This window comes from Pocillopora damicornis, chromosome 11, assembly GCF_964200805.1.
Source record: "Pocillopora damicornis chromosome 11, jaPocDami1.2, whole genome shotgun sequence".
Lineage (NCBI taxonomy): Eukaryota > Metazoa > Cnidaria > Anthozoa > Scleractinia > Pocilloporidae > Pocillopora > Pocillopora damicornis.
In genome coordinates this window covers 9,585,733-9,613,729 of record NC_142680.1, presented here as the reverse complement: position 1 = coordinate 9,613,729, position 27,997 = coordinate 9,585,733, and the positions used below count along the sequence as shown (strand labels likewise).

General features: G+C 36.2%; 2 protein-coding genes across 2 annotated transcripts; one reads left to right on the top strand and one right to left on the bottom strand.

The window, feature by feature from the left end:
* Positions 1-3,039: 3,039 nt before the first annotated feature.
* On the bottom strand, positions 3,040-14,107 carry LOC113671301 (nucleotide sugar transporter SLC35D2). The gene is made up of 13 exons (XM_027187515.2): positions 13,867-14,107; positions 13,729-13,762; positions 12,003-12,089; positions 10,902-10,969; positions 10,388-10,459; positions 9,914-9,982; positions 9,173-9,243; positions 8,754-8,785; positions 7,906-7,998; positions 7,397-7,464; positions 6,893-6,971; positions 5,997-6,079; positions 3,040-5,420 (listed from the first exon to the last, which is right to left on the bottom strand). The coding sequence occupies exons 1-13, from the start codon at positions 13,977-13,979 to the stop codon at positions 5,309-5,311; spliced, it is 981 nt and encodes a 326-aa protein (XP_027043316.2). The 5' UTR covers positions 13,980-14,107; the 3' UTR covers positions 3,040-5,308.
* A 25-nt stretch (positions 14,108-14,132) lies between these two features.
* On the top strand, positions 14,133-21,562 carry LOC113671221 (transmembrane protein 59). Its single transcript, XM_089188044.1, has 6 exons — positions 14,133-14,400; positions 14,575-14,680; positions 16,960-17,057; positions 17,624-17,888; positions 18,916-19,097; positions 20,253-21,562. The coding sequence occupies exons 1-6, from the start codon at positions 14,251-14,253 to the stop codon at positions 20,385-20,387; spliced, it is 936 nt and encodes a 311-aa protein (XP_089044170.1). The 5' UTR covers positions 14,133-14,250; the 3' UTR covers positions 20,388-21,562.
* Positions 21,563-27,997: the final 6,435 nt, after the last annotated feature.

Genomic DNA, 27,997 nt, shown 5'->3' with positions numbered 1-27,997 from the left:
CATACTTATCTTCCCTGTGCTCTTTCCCATTCCGTAGTCATCACGTATTAAGGAAGGCTAGTGCGGATACCGTAATGCACGTAGTTGTACGTAATTGTCCAACTCTAGGTCGAGTTTTACCGTTCGATCTGTTACAGTCGCAACTTGCTGAATAAAAACTATTGCATAATTCAGACAATTGACAGGACGTCTTGCTGTTTCGTCGTTTGTTTCGGTAGACGTATTTATTTACATTTTTATTTATTTTTACATTTCTGTACCTCAACTATTAATTTTTGTGATTATTATTACTATTATTATTATTATTATTATTATTATTATTTTTATTATTATTATTGCTACAGACTGAGTTCAGTACACACCAAATATATTGACTAGAGTTGCGTGACCATGGCGTCCAGGGCACACACAAAATCCAACTTCTCACGTACTCCTGCAATGTTCAAAGAACCGTTGAAGTTAAACTCCCTTTGAAAAGAAAGCGCAAGTCAGAAAAGAAAAGAAATGAGAGCTCGGCAATAGACATTTAATGCACATTTTAATAATAGTTCAGTTTAATAGTTAAATTAATAGTTGAGGTACAGAAATGTAAAGTTGGACAATTACGTACAACTACGTGCATTACGGTGCATTACTTTTACTATCACTGCACCCAGGAAAAAATTAATAAACAAAGCAATATAATGTACACCTTTTTAAAATAATAAATATGTCTTCTCTTAGCTTACTCTTATCGTCCGGCACATCAATTAAAGCATTCCGATATCACTTTGATCGAAAAATGTCAAAACAGATCAAGGACAGCAGTTTTCTTACTATGGCGTCCAGGGCACACACAATATTTAACTTCTCACGTACTCCTCCAATGTTCAAAGAGCCGTTGAAGTTGGACTCTCATTGAAAAGTAAGCGTGAGTCGGAGAAAGAAAAGAGAGCTCGACAATTGACATTTAATGCACGTCATAACACTACTTAATACTATAAACATGTTCAGGCCCACCAACGCGTGCAAACTGTGGTAAACCGGGAGGCCGGCAAATCGTGGTAGAATTCAGTCTCGTTGCTATTTTAATTGACGCTTTCATGAACGACAACGAATAAGTGCAATATCAGTAGTGAAAAAAGAGGAGAAACGTACCAAATTGGCTCTGCTTTACGGCAAAGCGAAGTGAAGACTATACTACGCCATGTAATGATTTCGTGTCAGTCTTCACATTCGATGACGTCATACCCCCAGCAGATCGCTGTTCCATTTGCGGTTTGTATTTTTGGTGGTTTCGGCGAGATGCCTTGAGGGCGTCACCACCAAAAATACAAGGATGTCGTATAGATCAGCAAATACAAAGATGGCTTAAGGATCAGCTGCAGGATAGCATAGCTAATAAAGGAATGGCATGGCCTTCACGTCACGCCACGACGATTCGCCACAACATCGAAATATTTCAAGTAATACTAAGTAATTTAATGTTCAGATAGAGCGTCTGATGTTTTGCAAAGCTATTCGACCGAACGCTACACTATTTGTGTCTACGCTGTACCATTCTACATTACGCTGAGCCATTTCACGCAACGCTACACCATTTGGGTGTACGCTGTGCCATTCGACATTATGCTAAGCCACTTCACGCAACGCTACACTGTTTGTATGTACGCTGTACCATTCGACATTACTCTAAGCCATTTCACGCAACGCTACACTGTTTGTATGTACGCTGTACCATTCGACATTACGCTGAGCCATTTCACACAACGCTACACTGTTTTTATGTACGCTGTACCATTCGACATTACGCTGAGCCATTTCCCGCAGCGCTACACCATATGTGTGTACGCTGTACCATTCTAAATTACGCTGAGCCATTTGACGCAACGCTACACCGTTTGTGCGTACGCTGTGCTACTCGACGTTACCCTGAGCCGTTTAACTCAACGCTACACCGTTTGAGTACTGTATCGCAAATGAGTGCTAAGCTATTCGTAATTAAGCTAGTCCATTTCACAATCTCATGATCCAACTCAACATGGGCTACTAAACCGTTTCTCATTTGGCTAAACTATTCATGTTTAGGGTGTTCTGTTTCACGAAGGAAAACTAGACTGTCTATAATTTGGCCATGCCATTCCTTTATTAGCTATGCTATCCTGCAGCTGATCCTTACACCATCTTTGTATTTGCTGATCTATTTGACATCCTTGTATTTTTGGTGGTGACGGCCGCCCATAGACTAGTATTTACAAAACTAGTATAATAATACAGTATCCAGTCATCGAAAACTCTCTCTTAAGCGACCATTGCACGAAATTTTCTCGATTTCTAAATTCTAGAGGTAAGAAATTTTAAAGTCTCTTTCTTTGTGTGTCCAACAGCGACCATACACAAGGTTGTACGAATCTCTTGTATCGCTGAGGTTTCACGGAGATCCGTTTTACAGAATGATGGAAATTGATTCGAAAAAGAACTTTCAAGTGAGAGCGCAAAATCCATGCATGAATTAAAAAAGTAGCGTACTGAACTACAATTACTAATTCAGAAGACTCTTTTGTAAAGTGAGATAAGAAATATTAGAATTAATAGATCCGAGCGGTTTGATTTTTTGCATTAATTTTTTGCTTATGCGACTTCTTGTTCGTGCACAGGGTAGGTTACCATAGGATAGAATTGAATGTGTACACTCAATTGCAGAAGCGTTGGTTCCTAAATTGTATGATCCATGAGCGATGTGACCCAAGAGCGTTATGGGAAATGTTTGCACAGTTACGTAATCAGTGCTTTCCTTTTTCTATTATTTATGAAAAATCTTTTTTTTCTTATGAAAATTCTTTCCTTTCAGGAAAGCTTGGTTGGCTTCCATCGTTTAGCACGTGCAACTTTTTGTGGTTAACGCGTACATGAGTACCCATCAAGCCATTTGTCCTCGTCGTTCATTGCAAACGATTTTCACGTTTCAATGACTTTGCAATCGGGTGTGTGCAGTTATTACATGTATGTAATGCAAGTCACCCTTGTCTGTACGTTAAGTTAGAAATGTCAAACGCCAACTGTTAGCAAATGCTGCATTTTAATGATTTTGGCAATAACACCCTACTATCAGTAGTTTGAACAGACCAGATTTTCCCAATACTTAATTTTTTTTCTCTGTATTTCAAGGAATACCCATAAAATTATGTTAACTATATATGTCCCAAAAATTATACTTGTCAAACTAATTATAATATCAGGTTAACCAATAAATAAAATTTGCTTCCAGATTTCTTCAGTGGGGAATTTTTTTTGACTTAGTTTAGACTTGAGTATTCCCTTGTTTCCCCAAAAACCAATCTACCCATGATTCCTCTGAGGCATTCTGTACCCAGTCCTCGGATTCATCATGTAATCTGGCTCATGGAGATTTAATGATTGTTCTTCCCTTCTTGATGGGACTAAAACCACAAATAATCTCAATTTGCTTCTTAGCCTGGCAAACCCAAACCACAATTGCAGGAAAAGTATTACATGTCTCACTTTCATAAATAATGATGGGGTAATATCTTAAATCTTGATTTAAAATATGGTAAATATCATTTTATCTCGTGAAATATAAAACAAAGTTTCTTTAAGTAAACTGTTGGGGTTAGACACCATGAGCCTAAAATAATTCTTAGAACATAACACAGTGTCATTAGTTATCTATTGACAAGTAATAATTTCATATCTACTCGTAAGTTATCCACTGACAAGTAATAATTTTCTCACATCGAAGTAAATTGCGTTCTGCAAATGTGTCCAAGACAACTGTACATATCTTATAAGAACCTTTGATGTGTAGCAACGCTGAGTGTTTTGAACGAGTGTGTCGTATTTTGAGGAGCCGGCCTATCTAATACGTAATTTATCATCCAAATGCTTTATTTTGTGCGCATTTCTTATAAGGCGTATAAAAGCGAAGCAGATAAAGAAGCGTAACTCGCACAGCCGACTGGTAGAACAGGTGTTTTTACAGTCCAAAATAACCAACTGTCCAATATCGGGTGATTTTGCTCTCGACCCGCGCGTTACTTGTGCTCTGCTTAATGTAGTTGAACGATAAGATTTATTTAGTTCCTGCGTAATTTTCAACCTGACATATAAAAGTATACTCTATCGTCAGAGATTAAAGCAATTCCGTGATGCAGATGTAAAAGACAATAAAATATGATAAGTCATTAAAAATTGGATCAATTAATTAGGAAATTCAAGAGGTTTCATTGGCTTCCCCATCATGGGTTATGAGCCATTATACCATGTGCGCATATGAAGACGAGTTAAACCCAAAGTGTTTTTGTACATAATAACATTCCGTTTGTTCTTACAAAATGAATTTGGGAAGATTTATCTATATTTTGGGGCATTTTAATTACCACCGCTTGTGGGATATGAGATGAAAACAGCCAAATTATCCCTGCGGGCCTTGGCCTATCATCTCATATTCAACAAACGCCCACGGAATAGTTGCTCATTAACCGGTGATTTTTTACCTTCATACATGACAATATTTGCTTTAAAATTAATGATGTGGTTGTGCATGGAATTTTTTTCTTTCACTCTTAGGTGGCTATTTAAATACGGAAACTATTTACAGGTTGAAATTATTTAAGATGTTGGAAGTGACATCTAAAATCACTTAATGAACCATTTTCACCCAAAAATAATATGTTGGAGCAAAGTCCCTCGTAATTTAATCAAGTTCTAGCATAGGCAGACCACACTGTGTTTGTGGTTAATAATTGTTGACATGAGACGAACAAAATCTATGAGGGTTACAAATAAAGCTCTGAAAATTGCATAGCTAAATTGCATCTCCGCCTGAATATCTCAATAAAGTTAAATGAAATGTTGATCGACACATTTGTGATATTTTTTAGCCTTTATCAGACGTTTGAAGCGTCTTTTTACAATTATTGACCTCAAACCCATAGTGCGATCTGCCTGTGATTCTAGGTCTCAAAATTCAGGCCAACAAAAAGGGAACTATAAATTATGATTACATATGAAGCAAATTGTAATAATTATCATCAATTTGTTTCAAAATAAATATATCATCGAATCGGCGCTAGTGTACTATCTCTTACGCGTATCCATAACACATAATTTTGTGACCAGTCACTATTGTTCCCAATTAGCGACGCCACGAATTTCAACACCAGAACAGCTTTGCAATGGCTTTGATGCAGAAGCTGAACTTCACGCGTACCAAACTATATGTCCTATACTTTATTACACTGAAGCCTTGTATAAGACGTGTAAGATGTGTGTCAAATTGAGAGAAAAGTTGCAGCACTGTTTCTAGCCATTAAGCAGTGGCAGTCTGCTTTTTTGCATCACTGCTGGCTGTTGCACCTTGAGTCGAGGGAGGATCTTTTTCTCTGAATGTGATGTATGAATAGATCACACTTCCAAAAACACTGCGTGGAGAGTAGCAGACATTTGTTTTAAGTATATGCTCATGGAAATGCAGATTAAAAGTAATTAAATCATCTCTACCATATAGATGAATGTTGGTCGGTAAAAGAAGACAATCAATTATGTCTTCATGTTTTGTTGTGTTGCTTTTGTTGTTGTTGTGGTTGTTGTTGTTGTTGTTGTTATTGCTTGTTCCAAACCTATGGGTTAAGTTATCTTTTTTATTATTTTGTTCTATTTTCCTGTATTTTTTTGTTTTTGTTTGTTTGTTTTTTTGATAACCCACAGTGTACTTCTCCTCTCTTTAACAAGGATAGTAATAAACTTGGAGAGTGTGCGTTCCCACAAAAGAATACTTTACTGAAAGCTAATTTTCAACTAATCATATCTATCTTTATTGAGTCACTTACAGCATTGAGATCAGCTAGAACATTTTCTGCATGACAATTCTGTCAGTTAATCAATTGACAGAAATGAAGCAAGCAATTTGCATTGTTGGTGTTACTGTGATTTAGTGTCATACGTCTACATGAAAACTTGCTAAAACCATTTTATCACTGGTACATTTTTGCCCTCACCTTACATTGAGCCCCATAAAGTTTCGCACTGAAAAGACATAATCTCCTCCAAGGAACATACCCAAATAAGTCACTAAAATATTCTGGAAAGAACAAAAACAACACAGACATAATAATCACACTATGTAATCTTGGAACTCATAACACATCACGAGATGCTGAACAACATTTCCAGTTGCATTTCACACACACTCACACATGAATTACATGCAACCCTTAACCTCTACAGTACCAACAAGGAGAAATTGTTTGACAATCAAGGGCTTAAAAGGTGATTTTAGATATATGAAATTCATATATTTGCACTGCGGTGAAGAAATGAGATTAAGAGATCCTCACAGCTAAGAACACTACTGAAACGAGTAGTTGAAAATAGGACCTGAAAAAAATTCAGGCTTGTATGGGATTTGAACCCATGACCTCTGTGATACCAGTGCAGTGCTCTACCAACTGAGCTCACAAGCCAACTGGGAGCTGGTCAATGTGTTGGGTCCAAATAAACCATCCACGTGATGAAAGTTGAACTTGGATGTTTTATTTGGACCCAACACATTGACCAGCTCCCAGTTGGCTTGCTAGCTCAGTTGGCAGAGTGCTGCACTGGTATCGCAGAGTTCAGGGGTTCAAATCCCATACGGGCCTGAATTTTTTTCACGTCCTACGTTTAACTACTCGTTTCAGTACTGTTCTTAGCTGCAAGGATCTCTTAATTTTGAATCAAGAGCTTGTTTAGTCAGCAATCATTTCCTATATTCTCGTATCCTTAACGTTTGATTTGGGGGTGATACTGTAAGACATTCGATGTGTTATGCACCCCCACAGCTCTAAGGGTTAAAAGAGAATCAATTTAGTGTGTTTAAAACATCTATACTAGAAAATGTTTTATGGCAGTTTACCTTCAGACACCCAACAATTGTGGTAGTGAGGGCAGAATTTGCTTGAGTACACAGTACTATAGAGTACATCAAGATAAACCTAGATTTGGATCAAGAATAGTTCAAGAGATGATTTCATGATGTTTGTACACACTCAAGACATGTACACCTCAATTATTATCAATGATAACCAAGGTAATTAGGATGTGGGAAAAGAAATCTTTTTCACAAAAATCAAAAGACATGATTGGCAAGATGTTATTTAGTAATTAATGGGCAGATAAATAATTGTAATAGATGGAACTTTATTTTTCTGATCCAAATGGAAGTCCAAACGATTAACCATTTAAAGACAGTTCATTATTTTCATTTGGAAGAAAAAAAATAAATAGAAAAATAAAAAAAGGGAAAATTTTAATCTCGTAGAAAGACCTGACTCAAACTTATTGTCAGAGGAAAATTGCTGGCTGAAGTAAAGAGAGTTGCGATCACACAACATATCATTACACATAATAGTTTACTTACCCCATAATACAAGAGGAAGTGAAGTATAAAAGAAATATTGGATCTTTCCAGTTATCAAATTGTAAAACCTAAAAATACCAGGCAGATAAAATTAATCAGGTCATAATACTGTCTCTATCAATTATTTACTGATCATGCCAAGTAGTAGTTGCTGGCTCATAAGAGCCTCCAAAGTAAGTACAAAGACTATGTGAGTGGATTAAGTTTAGATAGACTTTTTTTCATTACCATATATTTATGATACAGAGTATAACACAAATTACCTACAGTGTTAGGATTAGTTAACAGATGATAGTTACATATAGAGTCTGTTTGACATCATTTATTTAGTAAACAGAAGTCTTATTAATTTGGTTTGTACAACAGTGATCTATTACTGCACAGACCCATGGCAACATAGAATATATTACTAAGCAGTGGCTCAGATGAATTAAATTTATGTTCTACTAAGGGTATCAAAGCAAACAGATCTCCTTGTGACTGAGTAATCATGTAATGGTTTATCTTACCTTATCAAATTCTCCAGTAAAGTAGGAAATAAGAAAAGCTGGAAACAGCATAAACATGGCATTGTAAAACAATAAACCATATTTTCCTAGTTCCTAGATGTACAAAAAAAGTTTCTTTCCATGAATGATACAGAAAAGCTGTTCAAATTGTAATTTATTGAAACTGACTTCAGTCATAAAACCGTCTAGCCCATGCTGTTCTCTGATGTACTGCTAAGCTGTAATTAGGTCAATTTTACAACTTTAATTTATAGTATCAAGTAACTCAAGGTCAAGATGTTTGGTACTGGCTTATGCAGACTTTTCTTTTACAGAGCATACATGTACAGTAAAAGTAAAAGCCAGAAGTGAAAACTTTTGCCTGAGTGGGAACTTGAACAACTTTGCTCAGAAGACCCCAGATTTTTGAGAACAAGAGCCTTCAGGCACCCAGTGATTCATACAAAAGAAATAATTGACATGCACAGCTTTTTTGCTATTTTTTAAATTTTTTCTTGGGGGGGAGGGGAGGGGGAGGGAATTATTCTTATGGACCAGGGCAAAGAGAAGGTCTGCAGCTTTAGGCATTCATTGCATCTCTCATGTTTGAACTCTGGTCAGGGTTAATGATCCATGAAACTGGGTAACACTATTAAATATACTTTCTGGGCTTCCACCATAGTGTAAATCAAAACTGGCCATAGAAAAAAGCTAATTGATAAAGAAAGAGTAGAATTCCTGAAAAACTCTCCGACCAAGACATTCTCCACACTTATAAATTGATAGTATCTACTACAATCATTCAAGAGCCAAGGTCTATAATTTACTTCATTGAGTTTAACAGCAATCAACACATGTACATCACTTGCCTTTGATTCTAACTTTTTCTTGACAAAAACACCTGGTGTATGAGAATTAGAAGTAATTTCACTGATACTAAATTTATCTACATATATGATCTTAAATTTCAACTAATAATAATTAAAAATATTAATACTAATAATAATAATAGGGATTTAGCAGTGGACATTTCATGAGGTGGCTCTTCATGTCCAAATATGTTTCCTTGCATAACTCAAATTTCGAAAGTTGGTTTTAGTGGAGGCAGGAAAACTTGAGGAGCCTGAGCAAAGCCTTCAGAGAAGGGACAACAAACAACAACAAACACAACCTACAAGTGCAGGAATGTAACCCAGGCCCTAGCAGTAGGTGGTGTGTGCCGTTCTTGTACATGTAGCTTGGGAAACTCCTCTAGCACATACAAAATATAGACTGTAACTGTACTCACCATTTGCCGCAGTGAGAACATCATTGATGAGTATATATATATAACCAGTGGCATCAAATGCAAGATCACCACTGAAACAAGAAAATATGTATTAAACATCAGGACTTTGTGATCTTTTCAAGTACAGATTGTCAAGTATTACATTACTTTCACATGCACTGTGGTCAACAGCCACATGTTGGCTTTCACCAACAGCTTCAGAAAGTAAATTTTTACGTGAAAATTGAACTGTCTTCCAATGTGTCAGTTACTTCTATGCATATAAATTATGCAATTCTATATAAATGAAACATGATGAGAAAAAATACAAAAACAAAACAAAACAAAACAAAAAAAGGAGAGGAACACTCAGTGTGTACATCAGCAATCTGAATACCCAAGTGTTATCTAAAACTTCCCCATAATCATCACAAAAACAACAGCAGACACAAATAAAACACATTCCAAATTGCTATCTCATGGCCACTAGCTTGTATCAGTTGAAAAAAACATATGAACATGTGTTAACCATTCTTCTCATGTATTGACGCATATAGGAAAAAGGTTGGTTACTGGTACATGTAACTGTGTGGAGTTCAATTTATCTTTTGTTATCATCTACAGGTACATATATGACGGAAGCATAGTCATGCTGTTACTAATATGAAAAGTCCAACATCTATCATACTTTAACCATTCTTTCCATCTAAATTTTCATTTTACGAATCATAATTTTAGCAACACAAATTTTTCATTGATTACCTTGCTGCCATAAGGGCACCGAAAATCATAAGGAACACTGTAGCCTGCACTTGAAAGGTTGCCTTTGACCTAAAAATCATTACAGTCAGTTTAGGTCATATGTAAAAGAACTTTTATTTAGTGTTCAGTATCTAGACTACATACATGTATCTAATATGACTTCAAGACCAGTGCACAATAGAGTTCATGCAGAAGAAAAATAAATGAAATCAGTTGCAGGTTCCATGGCAGTGTGCTGTGTTCTAAGGCGTGACACTTAACTTCTTACAGTGTTTCTCTCTCTGTCCCAGGCATGAATGGGTACCAGTCATTCTGTCAAAAAGGGCAGAATGGGAAAAGGAATATTCCTCACTACTTCATATCAAAGAAACTGGGGAAGGCTTCAGTCTGGCCCATAGGCAAGATCTCTTGTGCAACCATTTTTTTTTTTTTTATGTTCTTTCACTGTGAAGTGAGCCTGTATGTGTTACTCACCCTAACAGCCACACTTCTCCTATCATAGTAAACAAAATGGAAAACCTTCGCAGGACAGTAAACATGGGAAGGCTGAAAAACAAACAAAATATAGCATAGTTATAATCTAAATGATAAAATTCCAATTTTATTAAATTAACCTACATAGCAAGTTTAAGGAAAAGGAAAACAAAAGTATTAATTTAAATGATATTTTAACCCTTTCACAACCATACCATGATTTGAAAGCTAAAATTCCCTCAACTACATGCAATGGTTATATTACCTTTAATTTATTTTTTAGGGGAGTGGGGAGGGTAGTCCTTACAAATTGGTGTTGCTCAGATAGAATAAACCTTTAATTGATTGTTGTTGTTCTTTCTCCTCAACTGTTAGTAAGGACTGAGTTTTGATATATTCTAATAACATCTTCTGAGAAAATTCACTCCTTCCTTGATTTCCTCAGTTAAGTGGGCTGCTGACAACCATCAGCGCACATATAACACAAACTTTTAAAAACACTGGAACCACTTACTTGAGTCTCTTAGTGCTTCCTAATCCAAAAACAAGATTGCCAACATAAAATAATGGAAGTGGCCAAACCTGAAAATGTTGTGTAAATGGTAAAAAAAAAAAAAAAAAAAAAAAAAAAAGAAAAGAAAATGAATCCCCTATACATTGAAAACGACAATTTTAGACATTCTCGTATCTGATGTACAATAATTTAACTTCAAAATTATCCAGCTAAGGAAATACCATGTGCGTGAGGTCAGTATTGGTGTCATTCAATTTTGGAATTATTCCCAAACAAAGCAAAAGCAATGAATTCAAAATAATTCAAACTTCATGATTGAGACCAATTAACTCACCATTTACATTTTTTTTAATCCTAACAAAATAATTTTTTAAAGAAAATACACTGCCTACAGTACAGCTCAGAGGTACTTGGCCCAAAACACATGTAAAAAAGCATGCACATGCACGCAACTTTTCAAAACGCACTCAAAAAACTCATGCTAAAGAAATCTAGCTCATTAGTATTTCAGGCAGTCTATTGTTTTACCCTTTGTTTAACTTTGAATGGTGTTTTAGATTATTTTATAAGTTAAACAAAGGAAGTATTCTGCTTTCAGTGAGATAATGTGGTTTTGTCCTTAAGCGTAGATCACAAAAAACAAATTTTGAAATTAATTTATATCAAAATTTTTATTATAAGCTCAGTTATGCACGCATTTTGATTGGTTCTCACTTATGATCTATTGGAGGACAGACGTATAGATGACGTCATTAAAACTTTTTTTACTTCTTTATTATATAAAACAAATAGATTCCAAGTTGCCGTGTGTCTGTTCAGTAATAGATCACAGAGGATGTCAAAATGTGGTAAGAACATCAGTGACACACTCGGCTGTGCCTCGTGTGCCACTTTTTTGTTCCTACCACATTTTGACGTCATTTGTGATCTATTACTGAACAGATGCATGGCAACTTGGAATCTATTTGTTAATTCAATCACTATTTTGTGAATGTCAACAAGTAAGTTAATCCATTAGTTGGTCTCAATAAAAATTGACTGATGAGGTAAAAATATTCATTGAACATTATAACTACATACCTAAATGACTGTACAACTTACTTTTTGAAAAGTTGACAACGAATAATCTGGAAATGAAACAACACCACCAAACTTCAGGCAATAAAGGACTACAACTGTGGCAAACATCTATTGATGAAAAATAAAATTTATTTATAAGGTTAGTGAAATTTTACCCTGATTCTTTTTTTTTGATTCACAATATCAACATTAATGAAATTCCTAAGAAATAATGATGGTGGGTTCTTTTTTAAGTCTGACAGTAATACTAGGAAGTAAAAGGCTGAAAGGCCTTTCTGAATGCTTCCAATGGCAATTAAACTTGCTTGTAAGATTTACCAACTCAGTATTTGCAGTTCAGATGCTCAACCACTGATCTTAGAAGAGCTCAATGTGGTGGTCAGGCTATCAATGGTAAATTTAACCCTTCAACTCCAAAGAGTGAGAAACATCTACATGTAACTTCTCCTTACAACATCAGCCCCAAATCACACACAAAGGTCATGAGAGTACAGGTCATGATGATCACCAACTAAAGAAGCTTTCAACTGTTAAACTAATACTCCAGTTCTTAAAAAAATGTGTAGAGAACAGTATGGAGAATTTGCATGCTGATGTTAGGGCATAAAAGATCAAATCATGAATGGTTTGGTTCAATTTCATCACTCATTCATTTATTTGTTCTTGGTGGAGTTACAGGAAGGGGGAGGGAAGATTTTGACCCTTTCAATAACAAGATTTCATCAGTAATTCTTGTAAGTGACTGCCATACAATTCCTAGAATTTAGTTCGGAGAATTTGTTATTGGATCAACTAATAATCCCCTGATTGATATTTCTCTTTATTCTCATCACTTTTCTGCTTGATACTGTAGGGATATCGAAACGAGAAATTCTGTCTTGGTCACTCATGGGAGTTCAAGGGTTAAGAAAACAAAGCCACAGGTAATTTGAAATAATACTTTAACCCCTGAGAGTGACTAGCATCTAATTTCTCCCCAGAGTATCACCCAGAATCAAACATTAAGGTTATGAGAAGAGAGGAAATGATCAACAACTAAAAAGGTTCTTGATTGTTAAAAAAATTCTCCTTTCAGCACCTAAAGAGATGTAATAAGATCAGTATGGAGAATATGCATACTGATGCATCAGTGTGAAGGGTTAAAGAATGAGGAATATATATCATAAAATGTACAGTTGCAGTAATATTATTAATCAATACGATTTAAATACAGAACAATAGATATTATTATATTTGCCTTATTTCCTTTTATATTTGATATGAAAAGAACATACTAAACATGTATGAAGAGTGGATAATTTTTTACAAAGCATGTTTTTATTGACAACTTATTCACAAGTTTCTTACGGACAGTTATGACGTCTTAAAATTTTTGAAATTTTCAAAAGAACTCTTTATGTCATTATAAATATTATTATTTTGGGGGAGGAATCGCAAAGCCAAATAATTCATGTTACGTGGCGCTGCTTGAAACACATAGCAAACAGTCTTACTCCGATAGGAGGTCTGTCTTGGGCATCTGAGTAAAAACTACTGTTCATCAAACACGATTAAAAATTCAGAGTCAAAACAGCATCAGACCACTATGTCTCAAACAGTCTAGATGTATACATTGATAAGTTCTTAAAACAGTCGTGCCCCAAGAGAAAATGATTTATGGAACCGACAGCAATAACAAATCAGAATCTAATTAAACAAGAAACCAAATTCATGGCCTATTAGCGCCACGTACACGCGGCTACGTTACCTGTCCAATTCCGAGAAACTGGAACGATGGAAACCTATAAAATACAACAGGAAAATTTAGCCGTGCCGACATTTCGAAGCTTACATCAGAGCACTCATTCAGGAATAATCATTTTACATAAGAAATTAATAAACTTACTTGTAAGTTGTCAAAACAGTTTTGTTGATTACCACGATCAAAAAAGAGCAAACGCCATAAAACAGAGCAGTCGATATTCTAGTGAGAGCTGAAGCTCTTTTTCCCTCCGTCATAATGCTTCCTAAAGTAACTTCTCGACAAAATCTTTATATTGGTTGCTAACCTACGGATCGAAAATGTCCTCTCTCTTCATTTCTATAGTAAATATCGCAGACCAGTCTGAATGGTCGCGATCTGGAGCCCAGGGTCATTTGGCTCTTTGTCAGCGGTATGGTCGCCATAACATTATCGGACGATTGAAACCGCTGATGAATGAAACCTGTTTTTCGTGTTTAAGTCACGTGATTTGTATTCCAAGAGTTATCGAAAGGGAACCAAACAAAGATGGCTACTGGTGCACGCTGTCTTCACTTTTTGCTTGCCTTTGTTTTGCTCTCGATCTTGCAGTGTAGTTTCGCTGATGAATCGTCGGGTATCTTAGATGAGTGCAAGGAAAGCTGTGAGCGGAGCTACCCGTTACATACATACCCAAAGGTAGTAAATCGTAATCTATAAATTATGAAGTTGTTTGCGCACATTTCTGAATTCTGTTGAGGATCTCGCCACTCCTTGCTGGTATACAAAGCATTTATGTAGCAGCTGGCGCTTCTTGGCCTCAGTCTGGTTGAAATTAGGATTCTTATTTTTTTTTGTCTCTTATGTATTCAGGAAGAACCTTCGCTTGCTTGTAAGCAAGGTTGCCGGCTATCTGCTATAGCACAATTGAAGTCTGGATACTCAACCTCCGAAAATTTTACAGCAGTCTGCGTATCAGGTAAACTTGTAGTCCGTTATATAAGCCATGCTTTCAGTTTGGCTAGATCTTATTCTTTGCTGAATTGAGAAGAAAAGACTAGTGTGTTAAACATGCATTGTAAGTTGTCTGTACAAGGTTGAAATACGGATTTTTATTTTCCAACCTTGTTTGTTTTCGATTCAACCGAAGATTTATTCAGAGAAAAATTCGGGAGATTCTTTTAAGTCTGTCTTCGTTGCCTGGATACATATTGTAGCTGAGGCAGCAGCATTTATTTGTTTGGGTCTAAATCCTTTCATGGGTATTCGGTGGAAAGCTTTATAAAAATGATGGACAACCACACATTCTCAAGTTAGGACAGGGGACAACTTTTCCTAGTTTTTCTATTGCATATATGCCTTCAGCGCAATTTTACAAGCTAGTGCACGTTTGAGATGATCAAGCGGAGTATCAAAACCATTTGATTAAAGATGATGTGAAGTGTTATCATTTCTTAGAGCCTTTGATGTTTCCCGTAGCTTGCCCTATTTTGTGCACGAGAAGAATGATTTTTTCCCTTTGTTTCTGATTCCTCATGTAAGCCTACAAATATGTGAATATTAAGGTAATTGTAATATATTTTTTTTCCGCTCTCTGTCGGCCTGATTTCATAAAAAAAACTGAAGCCGGATGCATATTTCTGCCTCTTGGTTCTTTGGGGTTATGGAAATATTTACGATTCAACAAATTTGTCCACGTGCTATCAAATAACAACCCATATACAGTGTAGCTGTTTTTAGTTTTATGCAGGAAGTGTCAAATTTTTAGTTTGATCAAGATGTTTGCTCTCTGTTGGTCATTTTTGAAACCAGAGCATTTGTATCCCATCTTAGTTTTGAGACATTGCTAAAAGGGTACCATTTGAGAAGACGTTACTAAACTTAAATAACACCTGCCAAAGGTGTTGCTGGTAACTACTTGCACATTCTCTTGTCGTAAACCTTTTAAGAAACCAGGGAAAAGTTTCATTAAAATATCATTAGATGAAAATGATGATTATGTTATTTTAGTGTCAAGCTTAAATCAGTTTCCCTTGTGCTATGTGAACTGATGTTGTAATATACAGTGCAGGCTCAGTGGTGTAACATGTTTAAATGATTTTTTTTCCAAAAAAATTACAACAAAATTTGGCACATTTACCCGCAAGTTGCAGCTGTGATTTCCTTTTTTGTTTGTTGGGTGTTTTCTGTTTTTCTCTTCATGATAAAATCATAAAAAAATTTCTTTCTTCGAGAGTTACTCCTTAACTTCACAAGGCTATTTTTGTTTGGGAAAAAAAATTAAGTCAGAAGATGATGCAATTTTGGAGATAACAGGTTCTTTGAATTAATGATTGATAATTCAAGTGAACAAGAAAACTTTTTTAGAAGTTTGTATATATTTCAATGATTGTCTTACACCTTTCTTCATTTTGCAACTGAGTGCAAAGGTTGCCTATTTTCTTAATCCATTCACTGACACAACTGCTAATTGTAGAAGTAAACAGGATACTTTTTCACATGAGAAACTTACCAATGGCAGGTGTGTCAATAGCAGCTGTGAAGCGGGTGGAGTTGTTGAAGATTTTTGTTTGTTTAAAGGAAACCTCAAGGAACTCTTTCATTCTTGGGAGTGACCAAAAATAAATTCATCCTTACAATGTTAATATATTTTCAAGTAAAAAAGCGACAAGAAGGAAGGCGAAATAAAAATCTGGGGATATTGTTTGATTTGACTATTAATTCTCAAAGAGTCTACATGTACATGTAGATCTTCGAAGTTTCCCAACAGAGCCCAGACATTCCAAGGAACATAAGGTTCTTCAAGCCTTCAAAACTACCCTCTTGTTGGTCCTCTGGCTATTCTAAACTCTCTATTTGCAACTTATTGTACTTAACCCTTAAACCTTTAAGAGTGATTAGCATCTAATTTCTCCTTACAATATAACCACTGAATCAAACATTAATGAGAATAAAAGAAATGATCACCAACTCAAGAAACTCTTGATTGTTAGACAAATTCTCCTTGTCAGCACCTTAGAACAGTAGGGAGAAAATGAATACCGTTGTTAGGGTGTGAAGGATTAAACCACTGCTAATGGCCCAGCTTGCAGTAGGTAAAGTGTATCTTTGTACTTGTACAATGCAGCTCAGTGTTCAAGTATTTAGGGCAAAATGTTGATGTCATGGGCTTGTTTCATTATGGAGACTTATTTTTTTTTCCCCTCTCATGAAGAAACTACATGTAACTACATTTTTCTTTATGTATTTTATGTTTAGGCTGTAGAGAAAGTTATGAAGAAAGTGAAAGCCTTTATGCCTGTGTTGTGGGATGTAAATCACAACCTCTCATCCCTTCCCCAGAGACATACCTGGAGGTAGGTTGTTTTTAAAACAAATCATAAAAATTATATAGAATATTTTATGCAATTTTCAACATGTAGTCACCATGGTTTTCTTCAACCTCCCTTCAGAGTGCAAGTTATGAAAAGAAACCTCCATGTAGTTGCTTTATTTCAATCTCTTTAGATAGTACTTTGCCAAGATTGATGTCTGAGCATGGTTAAACTTTCAATTCTATGGCCTTCTCTCAAACTCCTTTCCCCCCCCCTTGTTTTCTTTTCTATTGACCTCTTTTTCAGGCACACAAGACCAATGGATAAAATGGGTATATTTGCTAGAAACCCTTCAAGTAGAGTCTGCTATATGTAAAAACTGTATTGTTTTACACTGATTTTGTACATCTTTTTAGATAACAATCCTGCAAATAAATCAAGCTGCCGTGTTTGTTTTGCATGTTGACATCTCTAAAGCTTGCTCCTTGTTTGTGGTCAGATCTTGTGCAACCAAAAACCCTATAGAGTCTCTTAAATGAGATACTAACTTATTAACTCTGCACACAGCAAGAGTCAAAGTTTATGCAAAGTACATAAATTTATTTCAGGAGAGAATGCCAGATCAGTGGAGTTTCAGGACTTACATGGTGTATGTTTACCCAGTTTTGGACGTCAGCAAGTATTGCCGTGGGTTCATGAACAGAGTTGGATATTACTACAGGATGTCATCATCCTATTATTACAGCTATGGCGATAGCAATGGTGTCAGCATAATTGAAATCAATGAACCACCACGAGAGTTTATCACAGTACAAAAGTTTGATGAAATAGATGTTATCGAGAATGATGATCCACAAGTAGCCAGATACAGTGGTGAGTTACATGCCAAACCTGATTGTGCAAAGAGTGCCATAGTAAATTACTTGATGTACCATTATGCCTTAACCCTTTAACTCCCATAAGTGACCAAGACAGAATTTCTCCTTACAATATCAATATAATATCACGCAGATAAGTGATGAGAATAAAGAAAAGTATCAATTTAGGGATGATAAGTTGATCCAATGCTAAATTCTCTGAACCAACATCATAAGAATTATATGGTTGACAGTCAGGAGAATTACAAAGTTGATCTGGAAGTTAAAGGGTTAAACTCTCAGAAGGGATCAACAAGGAATTTCTCCCTGTAATATCTATACAGTATCCAGTAATGCAAACAGGTCACGAGAATACTCAAATTTATCAGGTAGAAGTTATCTTGATCTAACACCAGATGCTCTAAACTAGGAAATGTCTCACAGCTTGAGGATAATTATTAATCAAATCTTGGGAGTTGAAGGTTTTAACAAATTTTAAAAGGAGATGTTTGCCTATATGTAATAGATTTGAAATAAATTTCCCACTTACTGAATTAAGATAATCCATTTAATAACCTTACATGTACCATATAATCATCCAAAGTGTCTTCAATTGTGCAAACAGCTTTAACATTTGAAACAACCTTTTCAAAAACTGCCTTGTAACATAGCCATGTACACAAAAACTGCATCACATATGTGCAGCTCACAAACAATTGTAATACTGGTGTTAACCATTTGAGTGATGAATGTCTTAGTGTGTAGCTTCCAATTTTTTTAAACAGTGCACAACTAGTTAGATTTTTTAATTTAAAATGGAAGTATCCATGTTGTATTTTTAACAGATAATTATCTGATGTCAGAATTACAGGTACAGGCTGTTCATGTACCTATTGGATCTGTTGAATGGCTGAGATGAAAATTGTATAATTTCTGGGGCTTTAGAGACAGTTGTTGTCACCATTATCTTAGTTTTCACTGGTAGTGTAGTAACACTTGGCTTTCGGGTCAATTTACAGTACACACTTTATTTATTTTTTCAGATGACGGTGATGATTCATACTCTAGCACTGTTGTTAATAGAGGACACCAGTGGCTTCAATGTGTTTCACAGCGTTCAGGCCTTCCATTCTGGTTGTTATCGTCCACCCTTTTCCTGTCCATTTTCTTCTTGATATGGTTATGTTGTGCTACAGCGACTACTACTCCTAGAGAAAAGGGCAAGGTACAGTCTGCAGTGTTGTGTACTGTGTTGTCAAAAAAAAAAATTAATAATACATCATAGTATTAAACTTTGAACAAGAAACTGAAGTGATACAATCACTGTGAAGCATGAAGCCCTTCTTCTGAGCATTTTTCTTCTTTCCCATGAGTGACCAAGACAGAATTTTTCCTTACCATATCTATACGATATCATGCAGACAAGTGATGAGAATAAAAAGATATCAATTATGGGATTACTAATTGATCTAAAACCCAAATTCTCCAAACTTACATGATGAGAATCATTTGCCAGACAGTAAGGAGAATTACTAATGAGATCTTGAGAGTTAAAGAGTTAAAAGCAGGGCTATTGTTACCTACAGTAATATGGGATATTTTCTGCTCCTTTGAATAGAATTTGATTGGCTACTTTTGATAAAGAAGCAAATTGAATTAAAAGTGATGTCATTCAGGGAGTGTCACAGCATAAGTTCGGTCAAATTAAATTGTTATGCTCTAGACGTGCTATGATAAGTCAGGAGCCTTCAGTCAAAAGACAAAAGACAAAGTTGACACTATAAATGAAAAGTCTGCAGTGGATATTGCATTGATCATGCCAAGTTCAAAATCTTCCAAGTTTCTAAGCCCCTCATCCTTGTAGTGTCATTAAACGTTTGTAGAAACTCAAAATGGCTGAATACTTGTAAAAAATTTAAATTGAAACAATTACTGAATATGGTTTTGCATGATATCATGCTTGACCTCATCCAATAGTTGCTTGTTATTTTATGGGAAGGTAATCTTGAGGTAAATCTGAGCCTTCTTATTGGTTCTTTGGTACCTGATTCTCACAAAATAAACAAGTTCAGTCTGAGTGCTATATAATACACTACTCAATAAAATTGCTTGCTTGAGCTGTAGTGACAAATCGTGGGCCTCGTCCTTCGCTGCTTTCAGTCTGTACTTGCACAACCTTGGGCCAATATTCACCCGTACAGCCCTTTTGCTTGATTAGTAAAAAGTTCTATTCATTTTACAATTAACATCAGTTTTACAACTCTCAATTTCCTTGTTAAGTGATCATGCAGCTACAGTAGTTGTTTTAAAACAGGTCACAAAATTTTGTCATAATCATGATGTGTTACTGATGTAAAACAAAATGGTCTACTTTGTTTAGGCATCTGTTGTCGGTGAGCTTATGTTGTTAGATGATGATAGTCTGTTGGAGAAAATACCGCTGGTTACAAGTGATGAGAATGAGGAAGCAGGCCCACTTCCTGTCAAACTACACATTGATGCAACAGTGCTGTAATGGAAATTTGATCTGCAAGTCATGGCTGTGATCCATGAAGTGGGAAATAGTTACTTAGTTTATGTCTGAATGGGTACTTCAGCTTCCCTACTCTCTCCATGTTGGTGCAGGCCTATACAGATTAAGCATGGCTACCATATAAATTTAAGGACGTTGTCTACTTGCCTCAAGGAAAAAGTTTCATTGAATTAGTTAAACCTTATTCTTTTTACTCCTCTTCAGTCACAGCATATAAATTATAGTTCATCGTATCCTCTGGTACGAAATAATCTTTGTTTGTAAAAGGAATTACCTGTAATAATGAATCGCAATAGTGGTTTACTTCGAGAGGGACTTGTAAAAGACTGTTTTTTCCAGTTTGTTTGTTTTTCCTTTTCTTTTTGCACACAGCTGATGCTCATGTGCTGTAACTGGAATACTTCTTAAAGGGTTTACTAACTACAAATATGAATGATAAAAATTTCTGAAGCTAATTAGAATTTTGGACAAGAAGATTGTTAGAAGATTAATGCTATCAATGTTTCGAAAGTAGTGACTGAGTAGTTATGAAATGAATCCTCTTTTATGCCTTGTAACTTATTTCTGTAAATAGAATCAACAACACAGCTTAACTATTGCATAGTAGGGAGAGATGTTTGAGTATATATTTTAACTGCACAGTTTTCGACTTAAATCACTGTATTTTGACCTAAAAGACATGCTCAGGATTATTCAGGATTATTAGAGGTTAGTGTTAGAAAGTTCCTCTCTTGCAAAATGTCACTTCCAACATATAATATCATTATATGAAAGTTAAGGGGTGAAGATACCCAACTTCTTCTCATGAATAATAATGTGTACTCTGTTGATCTAGATTGTCATTACTTTGAATGAAGATGGTTTTTTTCCTCTCTCTTTCTTTAATTTTCCCCTTTATTTTAATTTGTTTATGTAATTTATTAATAAAGTTTGCATTTAGGAGGGAAAGAGACGGTTTTATAAATAATGAGCTTAATTTGCAGGAGTTAAACTTTTGGAATGTAAAACAGTTAGAGGTTCAAAACCAAATTAAAAAAAAACAACATTGCCTAGTACGTAGATTATTGTAAAAATCTGGCAAAACTCTACATTAATTTTGATGGTTCCGACCCATTATTTATCAGAGAATAAACACGCAGGTAGATGGTACATCAAAATTTGGGATTTCTGTTGTCTCTCCATTACCCAGTCACTAGGAGTTTTAAATTTTTTGGTTGTTGTTGTTGGTAATAGTGTCGATCTTGTAACAGCATTGAAGAAACGCTCTTTTGTGGTTTACTTAGTTGTTAGTTGTTTGTCTTTCCCACTCTCTGGTGTCAGAAGTGATAAGCAGTTCCGAGGCTCCCGTTACTCCTACCTTCTCCTTTCCTGTCGCCTGTTTCTATTGGGATGTCGAGTGCTTTCTTTTCGTATTCTTTAGCCTTGAGATATTCCCCGAGGGAGTCGAACACATTTCCGAGGTTCCCGTTACTCATACCTTCTCTTTTGTGTCGCTTATTTCTATTGCGAAGGCAAGTGCTTTCTCTTGATAATCTTTAGCCTTCTGACACTCGCCAAGGGGGTGGAACGCAGTTCCGAGGTTCCGGTTACTCATACCTTGTACTTTCCTATCGCTTAGTTGTATCGCTAAGGTAAGTGCTTTCTCTTGACATTCTTTAACCTGATATTCGCTAGGGGATTAGATATCAGTTCCTAGGTTCCCGTTACTCTTACCTTCTCCATTCCTGTCGCCAATTTCATTGCGATGACAAGTGTTTTCTCGTGACATCCTTTAGCCTTCTCAGGATATTCGCTAAGGAAGGGAGTAGAACACGGTTCCGAAATCCCCGTTACTGGTACCTTTTTCCTTTCCTTTCGCCAATTTCTATGGCGAAGGCAAGTGCTTGCTCGTGATATTCTTTATTTTTCTGTTATTCGGCGAGGGAGTTGAACACAGTTCCGGGGTTCCCGTAACTAGTTCTTCTTCCTTGTCGATCGCCAATTCCCATCTTGATGTCAAGTGCTTCCTCGTGATGCTCTTTTGCCTATTACTTCTCACTGATTTTATTAAAAATTACATTCTAAGTCTTCCATGAGCCACTGCTACTTCTCTGCCATGGCCAGCCGTTTTCATGATTGCGATGGCGCTTTCAAAAAAAGTAGTATGCTCCACAAACCGACCGTGTGCTCGGTATTCGTCTCCCTCTTGTATGGTTAGCATTCCAGCATGGTGGAGCGTGTCAAGAAGTTAGGTTGCGAATCTTGCCGCGTATATGTCACTATAGATGGTGTAGAATGCATTGAATATATTCAACGCATTCTACGCCACCTATATTTCTTCAGAGATATTAAGAAAAATACCAGAGTTAACATTATGGAGTAGAATTGTATATTCATTACCAGTGGCGGATTTAGGGGAGGCGCCCCCCCTCCTTATTTGGTCAAATTAAAAAAAATCGCAGAGGAAAAGAAAGCCGGCAGGGCAAGCGACACAAAACCGGGCCCTCCTAGCTTAAGGTTTGCATCCACCACTGATAACATAGCCAAGTAGCTTGTAGGTCACGATCAGTACTTAGAAGAAATGTGGCGACATGTAAACAGTATCCAGACTGTTTTTAAGGTTTCTACATGATTTTTCATGACTGCTGTCTCCTGTGTGGGAAGAAGAATGGTCGATTTCTCAGAAAAAAATCAAACAACGTAAGATTGCAGAAGAACATAAAAACAAAATTAAAACCCAAAAAAAGTGGGATTTTCGACAAAATGTAATACTCGCCAAATCGAACCATCTTGGGCAATTTGTGAATGAACAACACAAAACAAAGCAAAATAACTGTGCTCTAGATAAAAAGAAAACCTGAAATAGAACTACGCCGCTTTCCAGCTTCCAAATAATTTATATAAAATAACCTCATGTGAATTTCTGTTCTTCTTACATCAAAATTTCCCGTTACTTCCGCACATGATCTGATTCATGCATAAAGTGTGTCTGCTGTAACTCTCACTTTCTGTTCAACTGTTCCACTCGTAACTTCTCCCTTTAGTACCCATATATTATACAACAAACAGTTTTGGAGAATGAAGAAACTTATCAGCCGGAGGGTGTTATATTGATGTAACACTTCATTCTCTAAACTTATTTACAGTGACATTTACGGCTATTGGAAAGGAGACTTGGTAATCAGATTTTGTCAGTTAAAGGCCTAATATTCAGTTAATAGTTTTAATGTTTAATTTAAAATATTTCAGTTTTGCAAACTGGGAAAAGATTTTTTCTAAAATCACACTTTGATACTGCATTCCTTTTTAAGTCAGAAAAGTGTCTTTTCTAGTATTCTGATCGAGTGGCTGTGGAAGCTAAAAGTAAGTAGCAGAAATAAAGCTTTCCCTGCAAAACAGAAACGAGTAACAATGTATAGAGTGGAAAAAGGTAAAACAAGAGATCGGTAAGAAAATCTTTAACGGAACCACGTCTTTTTCCCGCTTCCGATGGTCTAAAAAGAACAAGGTTTTTGTTCCTTTTACATCACAATTTCTCGCCCCTACACCTAATTCATGCAACGTGTGTCTGCTTTAACTCTTTCACTATCAGACTCTTCAATTAATAACGTCTCCCTACAGTACCAATATATTATCTAGCCAACAGTTTTGGAGAAACTTTTTTAAAGAAACTTGTCAGTTGGACACTTCATAATCCAAACTTATTTACAAAAGTGACATCTAGAGCCGAAAATTAGAAGGGAGACTTTGTGATTAAACTTGGAAGTTAAAGGCTTAATAGTGAGTTACTCGTTTTATTTTGCAGAATATTAAGTTTAAGTCTATTTCTCTGCGATCAGTCTTTACCAAAATCCAAGATTATTTCGGACATTTAAATCCCCTTTCTGTTGCATGTTCGTTCCGAAACACTTTAGTTTGTAACGTGGGAAAAGATCGTTTATAAAATCCTACTTTTTTTTACTGCTTACCGTCTTAGTCAGAGAAGTGTCTTGTTTAGTATTCTTATCCTAATACTTATGAAACCAAAATTAAGAGACTGAAATGGAACTTTCTCTGCAAAATAAAATATATGACAGCGTGGTGGGGGGGGAAACATTCAGTAAACCAAAAAGGGAACAAGGGATAGCAAGTGTGTCGGAGTTTTTTGTGATTCGTGCGCGACGCATGTCAGATGATGATTGTGAACATTATGTCAAAAGCTAGATGCACCACCTGTTGTGATCTTGTAGCTTTTTACACAGCCGTTGTACATAAGCGAATACGAGAGTGGAATAAAACGGTTTGATTGAGTCTAGTTCGTTAGAACTAGTAAACAGGGCAAAGTTTACGAAAAGTGAAACAGTAATTGTTGCTTCGTAAAGTAAAGCATGCAGCTGAATTTATAAAAAAGAATCACCAGCTGATGTCTATTTAGGTTATGTTACGAGGGGCGAATCTAACCCCACCCCTGAGGCGCCGAGAAAGAGTGAGTTCCCCCTTGAACGTCATGTCCTGTATTGACTGAACAGAAAGGCGGGGCCGGGAGGGGGTGGGGATTGGTAATGGGAAATCGGCCTTCGATCTGGTCAGAGTGCACGATATGTACCTCTTGAAACCGTCATCTTCCTACAAGGGACTTCCCCGTAATAATTATTCATAATCAGCTTACGTTAAATTGGGCATCAACAAAGTTGCGTTACTTAAGGAAGTGCGTCACGTTCTATTGATTCCTCTTTTTCTGAGGCGCAGAATTTCCTTAAAGTGAAAATATTACTTTACAGAGTAGACGAACACTGCCTTTGCTTGAATATACCAGACAGAAACATGGATGGCTAAATCTAGGAAAGTTTGACTCGGATTGGGCAGGGCTTTCATTTTTCAGACGCCGTAGCCGTAGCTTAGCAACATCAGTTAAAGTGCGATTGACCAATCGTTGATTCCACTCAGGTTTCCCTGAAAAATACTCATAATTTGCTCTGCTCTTGAAAGCGAAGAGGTAGGCCTCAGATTAACTAAATTACATAAAAAGCGTGTTACGATTTCTTTTTCACAACGTAAAATCATAGAGTTTTGTGTGATCATGGAAACTGAAAGAAGAACTCAAGATTATAATGGATGCCCTGACACATGCATAAAAAAAAGAATACTACATTTTTCATCAATATGACAAAGGAGTGGGGACCATACTTCAAGGGGTCCACAGTTGCCAAGACATTTCCTATTTCTTAACTGGTAAAATAACAACTTTTTCAGTAACTGAAGTCTAACCTGGGAGACTCCACTCGAACTTAGCGGGTGTGGGTTTCAGCATCTTTTTGGCTGCATGAGACTTTAGCATTTCAAATTTCGTACCTTAATACTAAAATGTAATCCTTGAAAAGATCTCTTTTTCAAAGGATGTACACCGTCAACGATGATAGCTTTACCAGCCTTGAATGAAGAGATTTTTTTGTTTATTTGGGGTTTATTCTTTTTTTTCAACGTGTCGGGCAATCGCTTGAAGGGGGGGTATTGCACAATGCGTCGAACGAAAACATATTCGTTGCGAAATGTGGCTTAGAAAGGTAACTAAAACCGTCGGAGAAACAAAAGGGGGGCGGGAAAAGGGACGACAGAATTATTTTGATCTTAAATAGAAGCTTATTGCCAGCATTTTAGTGATCGTTAATCAAATATGTCACCTTTACTGTTGCAATTGAATGTATCAAGTTGCAAATCTATAAATACGAGAAACACTCAACTAATGCATTTTTGGCACGTAAGAAACGCGACTTTCGTTCCATGTAAACATCTACGACTACAAATAGGAAACGAAATCGGCTACGGCCAGCTAATACAGGCTTCTGATCAGTAATGATCTCAGTTTTTTTTTCGTGATCCTTCATTGTACGAAAATTGGCTCCAACGCATGTTGAAGAAGTTTCTTGTCATCAATGATAAATGATGACATTTAATGAATTAATTAAGTAAAGTTATTGTTTTGGAGGTAAAAAGCATGAAATTGGAAAAAAAGAAAAATAGTTCAAGAGTTTCAAGCGTCCTTTGAACCAAAAGTAAACAACATCTAGCACGTCATACACTTTGGAAAAAAAAGACGAAGATCCCACTCTGAGAATAAAAAAATTAGTTGCATGTGATAATTTTCTTTTTGTCTTGTACTAGTAGTACTCAATGTTGATCCTGTACTCCTTAATATCAGCATGCATATTCTCCTCATTATTGTCTTACATTTTCTTTGATCATGAAGAGGAGAATTTGTTTAATAGTAAATGGAGCACCTTCAGATATTGATCATCGCCTTTATTCCTATGACCTTATGTTTGATTCACCAGCAACATTGTGAGGAGATATTTGATGCCAGTTACTCTCAGGGGCTCAAGGGTATGATGTGTCACAATAAAATAGACCTGATTCCCCTAAAGGTCTCTAGTATTTTTATGAACCTCCTCTCTCCCTTCATTTGCGATCAATTTTCTGAAGTTTCCCCTTTACACTCTGTTAGAGATGACAGATCCCTCTCTGCTCGCGCTGAAAGCCATGTGATGTCCCCCCTTAAATCATCTGACCGAACTTATTCGAGTGGCAAACGCAGACGGACTTAAACAAATCTAAATCGCTATTCTAATTTCAAATAAAACCTTTTTATTTTTTTATCAGTGGAGTACGTCAAAACACAATGTATACCTTTGTGCTGATCAGCGCCTGTATTCTATATACATTCCTACTTAACCTCACAGCCATTTTAGACAGGAACAAGGCTGTTGAATAAACTTGTGGTACTCAGGCGTTAAGAAAAATCTTGATTCAGCGATTTTGTCGCAAAGTGTTTCGCAGTCCGTAGATTACAAGATACCAATAACGTAAGGAATGACAAGTAATCTGTCAGAGAGTCGGGACTTGCATACCTAATCACATCAACATCATAAGCTAAATTTAAATAATACAGGGCCAGTTTAAGTTGCTCTTGACAGTCCGAAGATAAGGATGGGATGTTCCGTATCATTTTCTAATTAGTTTCTGTGATAAGTTCCCGCCTCAGTCTTAAAAATTAAGGCAATTGCTTTCTCTTTATTCGCAGTTCCAATAAAGAGCTACAACCGAGGAAGAACGACTTCTGTGGGACAGAAATGACGCAAATATCTCAGATGTCATCAGTTATAAATGCTGACCAACAAATATCGTTTTAAACGGTAAGAGGAAATAAAGAGAAGCGCAACAGTTCCAAATGCTGTTTCCACCGAAAGGAAACCAAAGTTGTTGCGATAAGAATTTGATTAAATCCACAGCCCTTGGCAACAAAGAGAATTTGAATTTTTCAGTGGCTTATGACAGTCACTCCAATTGATATTGGATTCCAATTTTTATCTCCGAGTCTTCCAATAATAAGGTATGTCTGCATGTCAGACGTGAAAACTAATTCACAATCCTGTTTTGAAAATGAGTGACTCAGAGCTAAAATATTTACACCTGCTACTTTTCCAGTGTTTCTGGGTGCATTTACGAAAACAAACGAAACTATTTCAGTTTAGGTCTGCACTCACACAACTCCAGCTACTAATGGCAATCTTAGGGAACTTTGTTTAATTACGGCATCCTACGGAATTTTGTTCGTGATCGTTAAATTACAAACTGAT

Coding starts and splice junctions, on each gene's coding strand:
- LOC113671221 (XM_089188044.1), top strand. CDS start 14,251: ATGGCTACTGGTGCACGCTGTCTTCACTTTTTGCTTGCCTTTGTTTTG. Junction 17,058..17,623: donor CCCCAGAGACATACCTGGAG/GTAGGTTGTTTT, acceptor AATTTATTTCAG/GAGAGAATGCCAGATCAGTG. Junction 17,889..18,915: donor ACAAGTAGCCAGATACAGTG/GTGAGTTACATG, acceptor TTATTTTTTCAG/ATGACGGTGATGATTCATAC.
- LOC113671301 (XM_027187515.2), bottom strand. CDS start 13,979: ATGACGGAGGGAAAAAGAGCTTCAGCTCTCACTAGAATATCGACTGCT. Junction 10,460..10,901: donor GGAAGCACTAAGAGACTCAA/GTAAGTGGTTCC, acceptor TTTGTTTTTCAG/CCTTCCCATGTTTACTGTCC. Junction 6,080..6,892: donor CAATTGTTGGGTGTCTGAAG/GTAAACTGCCAT, acceptor TGTTCTTTCCAG/AATATTTTAGTGACTTATTT.